This window comes from Rhinopithecus bieti, unplaced genomic scaffold (assembly GCF_001698545.2).
Source record: "Rhinopithecus bieti isolate Rb0 unplaced genomic scaffold, ASM169854v2 scaffold_10712, whole genome shotgun sequence".
In the NCBI taxonomy this organism is placed as follows: Eukaryota; Metazoa; Chordata; class Mammalia; order Primates; family Cercopithecidae; genus Rhinopithecus; species Rhinopithecus bieti.
The window spans coordinates 866,732-878,055 of NW_016806920.1; the positions used below are offsets into that span (position 1 = coordinate 866,732).

General features: G+C 38.6%; 1 protein-coding gene across 1 annotated transcript in view; it reads left to right on the top strand.

The window, feature by feature from the left end:
• The window catches only part of DOCK4 (dedicator of cytokinesis 4), a 494,753-nt gene that overhangs the window by 296,099 nt on the left and 187,330 nt on the right, over window positions 1–11,324 (top strand). The window contains 1 exon segment of the mRNA XM_017878678.1: window positions 10,841–10,965. Coding sequence (XP_017734167.1) covers window positions 10,841–10,965 — 125 coding nt within the window.

Genomic DNA, 11,324 nt, shown 5'->3' on the forward strand with positions numbered 1-11,324 from the left:
AAAAAAAAAAAAAAAACTTTTTGACATATCCTCTTGTTTTACAAATCAAGAAATGAGTTTTTTTAAGTTATGAATTTTATTATAAAAGGACCTCACTTGTGTTTGGTCTTCCGTAGAAACAAAGAACTTCTACCCTTTTGTCTACAGGTAGAAGATGACGAATAGCATACTAAGTAGTAGTATTTCTTGGTGCTCCATACCTCACCCTCCACAACCAAGAAAGGGAAAAACAATAGAAAGATCAAATAAAATAATCTTAAATTGTTGACAGTATTTGTTTTAAATGAGGTCTTCTAAACCACCGTTTAAATTCCATGTGTAAGTGCAAGCAAAGAAAGTTGTATCTGACAAGGCACCTGGCATAGCTATGAGACCCGATAATGAGATTGCTGTGAATAAAGACTTAAAATGACCAGTATCGCCCATTGTACCATTTTGTGATTGCTCTACTGAAATTCCTTTATGCAAGGAAGGCTGAAAGAACATCCTGTAAGTTTTCCTGAGATGATCTGACCTAACTTAGGAACCTAGTCGGCCTGAGCATCTCATGGTACTGTTGTCGAAAATGACTGTTTATAGAACTGTTTACTTGGTGGCATGCTATTCTGTGGCTCTTAAAACCATTCATGATTTCCTTCAGTTGCTATAAATAGCTGGTATTTCCTTTTCAACAACAACAAAAAAAATTCATCCTACTGGAAAGCATATTGATGGACAAATCTAATATAAAAAAAAAATTTTTAGAGCAGAATGCAGCCAGCTGCTTGAAGAATTCCTCAGCTTGGTCTCTGGGCAGTATCATGGAGAAATGGAAAAATATAAATCAAGATGACACTTCACTGGCTGATTAATTGTCCAGGTTCTGCTGTGCTCATGCAGCTTTTGTGTGGCTTTAATGATGGACATGAACTTTCTGTGGAATAAGGCTCGCTTCTGTCCCTTTCTAGTACCACCTTGTAATGCAAAGTCTATACTCTCCAGGAAAATTGTTCTTCCAGACATGTGTCTGTAGTGGAGGGGAGTACAAAAGAGGTTTTTTAAAAGCACTTCCTTCTCTTTCTTTTTTCCCTTTCTTCCTCTGGCTTTTTAATCTTCTATAATAGGAAAGGGAGCGATGTATGTATTTCCTTAAACAACTGAAAGCAACTTTAAAATTCAGGTGAATTTTTTACACTGGGAAACATGCAGTCATTGTTTTGTTTTCCTTTGTTAATTTCAGACTTGTCAATTCATTCTCATCAGCGGCTCTAATGAAAACTTGAGCTGAAATCTTCCATGAGAAAATGTATGTGAACAATATTTCTGATGCCAATGTTACAATGACAGTCTGCAAGCATAATTTTTTTTTCATTGTCTAGATGTGGCCTTCAGAGTTAATTTGCATCTTTAGCATTCTAATAGGGGTCAAAACAGGTGAGGCACATGATTATACCAACAGGACCAAGTTTATGCACACAGTCACTGCCTCTCTGCAGAATGAATTATCTGTGATCCTGACAAGGACAAGAACATACACAAAACTCTTTTCAGTCACAGAATGTAATCAGTGCCAGACTCTTTTTGAAATGGGAAAAACATAGGCACAGCAATTCTCCACTGGTCTCACTACTGTACAGACAGGTCTCCTAGTGTGAGGAGTTGACCTGCCCATGTGCTTCTGAGTCATCATGAAGTCCTCTGGACTATTTCTTGGTTAAGGTTCTGTCGCGCAGCACTTTATTTCTTAAGGTGTCAGACTTCCAACTGAGGAAGAACATTTTCTGTGAGACTCTGTCGCTGCCACCTCCAAGCCAAATACCTCTGATTGAAGGAGTTCCACAATCTGGGCGAGAGAGCAGCAAATTATTTAAATCAGTGCTTTCCAGTAGGAACATCATTTGAACCATGAAGGTAATTTTAAATTTTTTAGTAGCCACTTTAAAAAAATGAGAATAAAAGAGGTGAAATTAATTTTAACCATATATGTTATTTAACCCAAAATATCCAAAATATTATCATTTTAATAGGTGATTCATATGAAAAACTACTGATGAGTTATTTTACACTCTGTTTTCAAACTCAGTCTTTGAAAGCTGGCGAGTATCGTACATATACAGCATGTCTCTTTTCAGCAAGTCACATTTTAAGTGCTCCTTTGCCACAGGTGGCAGCAGTCACCCTGTTGGACAGCCCAGCTCTAAATATCTTAACAGACCCTATGCAAAGCAGGGCCTGGCCTGTTGCGGAGTATCAGGAAGGTCTAAGTTTCCATCCATCAGACATTCTGGAGCAAAGCTGGCTGATGTGTCAGGAATGTCATGGAAGATCTGACTGTCTTCCCTGCACCCCAAATGTCCATTCTTTACTCTGTGATTCTTTCCAGGCACAATTTTCTTTGTCTCCATCATGATTTCATAACAAGCTTTCATGCCTATACCCTGTTTCTAGAGACTTGTTCCCATATATCACTTGGTTCAACTGTCATTCTTTGTTAGGGAACCCATCATTTATACATTTCAGTGCATTCACTTTTAGTAGGTCTGTAAAGCTCCTAACCCTAAAAAGTTTTTTTTTTTCTTTTTCTTTTTTTTAAACAGGGTCTCCCTGTGTTACCCAGGCTGGAGTGTAGTAGTGCAATCACGGCTCACTACAGTCTCAGCCTTCTGGGCTCAAGTGATCCTCCTGCCTCAGCCTCTTGAATAACTGGGACCACAGCAGATGTGTCACCACACCCAGCTAATTTTTTATTATTTGGAGAAATGACATCTCCCTATGTTGCCCAGGCTGGTCTTGAACTCCTGGGCTCAAGCGATTCTCCTGCCTCAGCTTCCCAAAGTGCTGCGATTACAGGCATGAGCCACCATGCCCATCCCCTAAAAAGATTTAAGTTGAAAACACTGGAGTGATAGAGTTGAGATTTGGGGGCCAGTTTTAATAGTAATCTCAGGATTTATTTAAGTTTATTTTACAAGTGTTATTCAAACGAATCCTCCTTTTTCTTTAGTCTATCATTGATGGGCATTTGGGTTGGTTCCAAGTCTTTGCTATTATAAATAGTGCTGCAATAAACAAATGTGTGCATGTGTCTTTATAGTTCAAATAAGTCAAATTTCTATTTGGTCAAAGTTGACTGAATAATGATTTACAGACTGGAGTAAGAAGAACGTTATAGAGATGTTTATCTTATGTTTAAGAAAATAAACAATTTTGAAGGATATGAACAGACACTTCTCAAAAGAAGACAGTTATGCGGTCAAGAAACATGTAAAAAAAGCTCATTGTCACTGGTCATTAAAGAAATGCCAATCAAAACCACAATGAGATACATCTCACACCAGTTAGAATGGCGATTATTAATAAGTCAGGAAACAACAGATGCTGGTGAGGGTGTGGAGAAATAGGAACGCATTTAAATTAGTTAAACCATTGTGGAACACAGTGTGGCAATTCTTCAAGGATCTGGAACCAGAAATACCATTTGACCCACCAATCCCATTACTAGGTATATACCCAAAGGATTATAAATCATTCTATTATAAAGATATATGCACACATTTGTTTATTGCTTCACTATTTATAATAGCAAAGACTTGGAACCAACCCAAATGCCCATCAATGACAGACTGGATAAAGAAAATGTGGCACATGCACACCATGGAATACTATGCAGCCATAAAGAAGAATGAGTTCATATCCTTTGCAGGGACATGGATAAAGCTGGAAGCCATCATTCTCAGCAAACTAACACAGGAACACCATATGTTCTCACTCCTAAGTGGGAGTTGGACAATGAGAACATATGTACACAGGGAGGGGAACTTCACACACTGGGGCCTGTAGGGGGTGGGGGGCAAGGGGAGGGAGAGCATTAGGACAAATACCTAATGCATCCGGGGCTTAAAACCTAGATGACAGGTTGGTAGGCACAGCAAACCACCATGGCACATGTATACCTGTGTATCAAACCTGCATGTTTGTACATGCATCCCGGAACTTAAAGCAAAATAAAAACAAAAATATAAAAAATAAATAGAAGTCACTTTGAGAAAAAAAAAAGAAGTACGCAATTTCATTATTTTAAATATAAATTCTTTTTTTTTTTTTCAATTTGAGATGGAGTCTCACTCTGTCGTCTGGGCTGGAGTGCAGTGGCACGATCTCCGCTCACTGCAAGCTTCGCCTTCCGGGTTCACACCATTCTCCTGCCTCAGCCTCCCTAGTTGCTGGGACTACAGGTGCCTGCCACCACGCCAGGCTGATTTTTTATATTTTTAGTGGAGATGGGGTTTCACCATGTTAGCCAGGATGGTCTCGATCTCCTGACCTCATGATCCACCCGTCTCAGCCTCCCAAAGTGATGGGATTATAGGCATGAGTCACTGTGCCTGGCCAATATAAATATTCCTTACTATGTACTGATAGAGAAATACACATCAAAAGATAGAATTGAAACAGCAGTAAGCCTTCTTTTGGAGAAAGTAGATGTGCACTAGTAAGATTTGATCTTCCTTAAAAATATATCCTAAATCTGGCTGGGCATGGTGGTGCACGTCTGTAATCCCAGCACTTTGGGAGACCACGGAGGGTTGATTGCTTGACCTCAGTTGTTCAAGACCAGCCTGGACAACGTGGCAAAACCCTGTCTTTTCAAAAAATACAAAAATTAGACATGGTGGCATGCGCCTGTAGTCCCAGCTACTCAGGAGGCTGAGGCGACAGAATTGCATGAGCCCAGCAGGTTGAGGCTACAATGAGCTGAGGTCATGCCATTGCATTCCAGCCTAGGAGACAGTGAGACTCTGTATCAAAATATACATTGATATATATAATGTATCTGTATATATCCTAAACCTAACCAAAGCTTACCACCCTCCAGCCCTAGTCACTGGGCCCCCACACCACTTATCTTAGGCCTGAACCCTGATTTGCGAGGAGATGGTGGTCTTTCAACCAATGAATGCCACAGTGACTGAAGAGAGAGGGAAGCTGAGACTCTAATGTGTCACCCTGAAGTTATATCCCAGCCCTAGATTAGACAGAGGGAGGGGCTGGTACCTCTCAAATTATGAAGCTTACAGTCCCCACCACCCCAAGAGAATAGGACTTCCCCCAATAGGCTGCCAGATCTCCACGCATTGTCCTAGAGTGGGATGGCAACAGGGAACCACATTTTTCCATGCTCTTGCCTCTGTGCAAAACTGTCTGGAGAGTCCATTGTGGTTCTGTATCATGTGCCCTTGCTTGCTTAATTGTCATAAGCAAAACATAAAAAGCTACCTCCCAAAAGAGTTCAATATCTCATAGTACTCTTTTAAAAACAAAGGAAAACAAAAGTGAGAATGACAGACAGAAAATAGAGAAAACCTGATGGGTTTTACTCAAGTGTATCTTGTGTGAAAAACGGGAAATATAATATTAGTTATTTTTTCAGCCTATCCATATGTTTGCCCTGTCTGTGCTCTGCTTCAGTCTCCAGTTACCTGTGAGTCCTGCTCCCATTCCTTCCTCCTCCTTGAAGGTGTCATGAAGTGACAGAAACGTGGATATGGAAGACACATTGTATTAGTTTCCTATAGGTGCTATAACAGGGTGGCTTCACATACATTTATTATGTTATAGTTCTGGAGGTTACAGGATGAGCTAGTCTCACTGAACTAAAATCAAGGTGTGATCAGGACTGCATTTCTTCTGATGCCTCTAGGGGAGAATCCACTTCCTTGCCTTTTCCAGCTTGTGGAAGCTGCCTGCACTCCTTGGCTCAGATCCAAGTCATTCCAGCCTCTGTGTTCCTCATCATATCCCCTTCTCTAATTCTGACCCTTCCCCCTCCCTTTTTCAAGGACCCTGTGATTATATTGGACCCACCCTGTTAATCTAACAGAATCCCCCTATCTCAAGATCATTAATTTAATCACATCTGCAAGGTAACATACTCATAGGTTCCAGGGATTGGGACCTAGGCATCTTTGGGGAGGGGGTATTAACCTGCCTTTCACACACATGAGGGGCCACCCACTCCAGCCATGTGTCTAGTGCATGTATTCCTCTTCATGGTTCCTAGTGGTGGTTTTCTGGCTCATACTTGAATATTTGTATTGACCAAGAACACATCATCACATTGTCTCTCAAAATGACATGTTGGACCAGTTTCCCTTTCTGCATGGAACTTCAACATTTTAAAATTCAGTTAATTTTATTGTCCACATCTTCCTTCTTGTGATGGGTTCTGAGTCCTTTCTTCATATTGTTTATGATCTGGATGATACCATTTGTGTCTGTCTCTGTCTTGTAAAGATGGTCCCTAGAACTGTAATCAGTATTTAAAAACTGGTCTGACAAATGCAAAGCAACACAGGACTACTCCCTTCCTTGCTCAAGTCACTTCTCCTGACAAAGGCTGAATTGCAGTGGCTTATTTGATGGCCGTTCTCACGGCATGGAATTACAGGTTTTCAGAGGTAATGTGGGGTCACCGATAATACCGAGGGCACCTTTCTTAATCCCTACACTTTCATTTCCTCATCTGCAAAATGGAAATGATAGTGCCTTTTTTATAAAGTTGATATGATAATTGAATGAGATGTTCTACTTCTAGCATTTTGCAAAGTACCCAGCACATAGTAGGTACTCAATAAAGTGTACTGCTGCTGCTGTTGCTACTAGGACTCTTACTACTGCCATCATCATTAACAACATCATCAACGATAATCTGAGTTCACAAAAAACCTAAGTCATTTACACATTTTCTTTTTTTTTTAAAAAAAAAACTAAAGGGCAGGAAATTTTATTTGGTTCCATAACTCTTAACAAATATCCAGTGTGTGTGTGTGTGTGTGTGTATACGCAACACACACACACACATATATATGTGTTTGTATATATATGTGTGTATATATTATATATATATATACACACATATATATATAAAATAAAGCTGCTGGGATGGTGTACAGTGCTTTACATGCTGTGGTGATCGTGCACTATATGCCTTTATCCAAGGAATTCCTAAGACAGAAACAAGGATTACAGTTGGAAACTCTTACCCATCTAGGTACTGATGGGTAAGATGGAAACTTGCCCATCTGATGGAAACTCTTACCCATCTAGGTCAAGCTGTTAATGGACCCATTTGACTGCAGTCACTGAACTCTTGAGTTTGTTCCCACTTTTGTGACCTTATCTTTGTCTTGTCTACAGTGGTATTTTGAAAGGCGTTCATATGTGTAAAGGCTCCCTAGCCAGCAGGCCTGCTAAAGAGAAAGAAAGTGTGGTGCACATCAAATTTTCAGAGTAATAAATTTGAGAGGTACAAGGTGTTAATAAACATTGTCAGGGAAATAGCTTTTCACACGGGTGTTATGACTCCTTTTTATACTGACTTGATGGTTTCTCTCTTAATTACCCAAGATGCTTTCTGAACACCATTTGGACTCATGAGTTTTCTCCAGAGTCAGCCTCAAATGTATTGATTTTAATTAGCACTTGTTTCAACTTGATCCTTCTGCATATTTTGGCAAAACGTGGCACCTTGCAGAATTGGAACATAAGCAAGCTGTAAAATTCCTGGGAGAGGCACATGGAGAATGTCATCCAGGAGAAGTGTTCTTCTTGTCGTGTATTCTCTTTTCAAAGAAATCTGGTTTTAGTCTAAAAGATTTGCAAAAGATAATGGGGTTACAGGGATAGTGACAGTTAAAGAACAGAAAATTAAAGCGTATGTATAAGGAGTTTGATTTTGTAAACGTGTTATTTTCAGGAGGTTCTTTTGTAAGGCATAGAAACAGCATGATATAACAAAGTAGTGTTGTCTCTCCTACCACCTCTCCTGTCCCCACCTTTACTCTATTCTCATTTTAATAACAAAAACCTGAGACCCAGAGGTTTCTGATATCCTGTATAGACTGATGTCACACACCGTAGCAGTAGCAGAGACTAGAACCTGTATCTCCTTATTCTGATTGTCCTGTGAACCTACTGCCTTTAGTGTATTTGAATTCAGAATCTCTTTTGTGAAGAAGAGTTAGGAGAATCCAGCTATGTTATGAGCTAAACAGCCCTTGGGGATTGGCCTGAGAAGCTAACGCCCTTTGGAACCTTACTCCTTTATGAAACACACCGTAGCCTACTCAGGGCGCTCATCTTCTCATGGGGCCTTCTCTCATTACCCTGTTGAAAATTTTAACTCTCCCTCCATCCCCATTCAATATTTTGTATCCTCCTCCTCACTTTTATCCACAGTGTCTATTATCACTTAGCATGTTATATATTTTACTTACTTATTTATTTATTTTTAAGGAGTTACCCCTACTAGAATCAAGACTCTGGGGAAATAATTTTTGCTGTATTCACTACTGAATCTTCCTGGTTTGTAATAATAGTATCTAGCACACAGGAGATGCTCAAGAAACATTCAATGAATAAATACAGTACATAAAAAAAGAATTTTGTGATGCTGGCAGTTACAGCCCTCATTTTCACTCCTTTGGGCCTAGCCTACAGACAGAGGGAAACAGGTTACCTTGCAAACCTCCCTTATCACCTCTTGCCTTTGCTGGAGTCTGAGGGGCCCTGTCCTTTTAGCAGATAACAGTGGAAAGCACCTTCCCAAGAAACACTTACTCTTTGTTTTGCAGGACAGTTAATCCCTGTGTGGTTTGGACAAGCTAATTATTCATTATGAGAAATTCCTAAGGTAAAAACCCCCGTAGCTATACTTCCCATTAGTCAGTGTAGGTTTTACAGTCTATTTGTAAGCAGAGCTACTTATGATGTGTCACTTACTCCAAGAAGCAAAAGAATTCTGTTTTTAGCCAATATATTTTGCTCTAAAGTATCTTGATTTGAGTGTTGTTTTTTCACCTGCCAGATCTGTTCATGGAAACATTATTGTCAAGAATTTCCTCCCAAACCTCTTGTTAAACTAGTGTGTGCAGACCATTGTGTGTACCAGACCTATTTTTTGTTTGTTGAAGTCAGTTGATTCAGGGGACAAATTTTGGGGGTTTGCTGTTGATTCTATAATGGAATTGTTAAATAAATAACATTAAATGTGGCAGTACAGAATACATGTTGTAAAGTGAAATGGGTTATAAAAAGTCTAATAAACATAAAATGTACTGGTCCATTCTCTAAAAATTAATAAAGGACATAGTTAAAACAGAAAACTTTCAGAGCACACAAATACAATGTTTAAAGTGTTGAATGTGTTGCTTTTCTCCTGGACTTTAAGTTCATTGCCTTCCCAAGTTGGTTTGTATGAGCTGTATAAGAGTACTAGAAATTCATAAGCCAGAGACCTCTGTGTTGTTTCCACTAATGTATGTTTTATATGCATTTTATATACACCCTTTGTAAAGAGTGACTAAGATGTAATTCTTTTAGAACTTAGTTAGTTTTCTGTTTTATGGCCCACCTGTGTCCTTGTCAGCCTAGGTCATTTGCAAATGATGCCATCATAAAAAGTTGGTCTTTATGGAGGAAGATGATCAGGTACACTGATAATCTCCCATGGTCCATGGTATTGAGGAACTAGGGTACTTCCTTGTCCACACTTTGATGAAGAAGTTTTATAAAACTCCTAATTGTAGACATAGTTGTCTGGTTATTTTACTTTCTAGTAATTTGCTTTCTTATGGGGAAATTTTTTATTAGAAAACAGAGTATTCAAGGTCAGGAGATTGAGACCATCCTGGCTAACAATGTGAAACCCCATCTCTACTAAAAATACAAAATATTAGCCAGGCCTGGTGGCAGGCACCTGTAGTCCCAGCTACTCAGGAGGCTGAGGATGACGGGAACACAGGAGGCAGAGCTTGCAGTGAGCCAAGATTGCGCCACTGCACTCCAGCCTGGGCAACAGAGCGAGACCCCCCCCTTTTTTTTTCTCAAAAAAAGAAAAAGAGAAAAGAAAACAGTATTACTTTTGATTTTTTTCAAGTGTCTGAAATCTGTGTTAAGTAAAAGTAAATTCGACCTTGCCATCTCACCATTTACCTTTAAAAACTTTCTAGTTGTGCTTTGTTGACTTATTTCTCACTTCTCTATGCATTCATTATTTCCCCCTAGTTTAATTCTTATAAGAGAGGTAAAAACATGCTGTTAGCACATTTGCCTAAGTTTGCTAGTTGGCATCAAATTTCTCTTTTATATCTTGCAATAATAAGAAAGGGTTGAGATTTTAAAACTCAAGTTTTATAAATCACCAGTAGAGAAGAAATCGACAGTATATATGCACATAGGATGTGTCCATTTGAATATAGGGCCTTTCTCATTTGTTTTATAGCTTGATGGTATGAAATATTAAGCTGAGTTTGTTTGTATGACTGAATTATTCTACATCTGTGTTCATAAAATGCTAATCTGGATTCTTCCAGCAGTGAGATCATTTTGTCCATGAATTGTGGAAAAGATTTAAGTTGTAATTGTATCCTTTACAGTTCTATTATTTTACTACATTTAGGTATTTCTTCTACCCTAAATTGCTATGACTATAAAGTAATAAGACTGGTTTCTCTGAGCCACCCCTGCTAGGCTGTCATTTTACAATCACACCTCATAAATAAAATGAGGGAAATATTGAAAAATGGTGAGACTTGACAATACCTTCCTACTTGGTGCCAGTATTCGCCTCCTAGATACACAATTACAGCATTGCTAATTCAGAGTAGCAGAGGCTGGCTTTTATTCTTCTCAGATGTTGGCAGTGAGGGTGAGGACACTCTTATAAAATTATAAAAATGCAAATATATTTGTACTTTTATATGTATGTATAACCGTATATTGTATAAAGTTTTCCTTGATATAGCACTTTATTACATTTCCTAATATATATAACATGGTTTTAATTTTCCTTTCCTTATAGGTGAAATGAGGAATGATTTATATATCACTATTGAAAGGGGAGAATTTGAGAAAGGAGGGAAGAGCGTGGCCAGAAATGTGGAAGTTACGATGTTCATTGTAGACAGCAGTGGCCAAACCCTGAAGGTGTGTTAATACTTGATATTTCCAGGTCAAACAAGTCTGTGTAATTGCTTTCACTTAATCTTTAATGTGATCAGTTATTTTCTGATTTGCAATCAGTTAATTTCTGATTTGCATTATTTTCTATCTTATTTTTCTCCTTCACCCCTGTGTAGTTTTCTTTTTCCTTTTTTTAAATTCACTAAAATTCCTTTCAGAAAAGAGAGCAGAAAAACGCAGTCTTCATGCTGAAGACAAGCCAGGAAAAAAAAAACAGCAACAACTTTTACAGTTTGCTTAATTAATTGTGTCAATAATTTTCTTATAGCAGCTGTTACTTAAAAGCAGTTTTTTTTTCCTTTTTTTTTTTTTTTTTTTTTTTT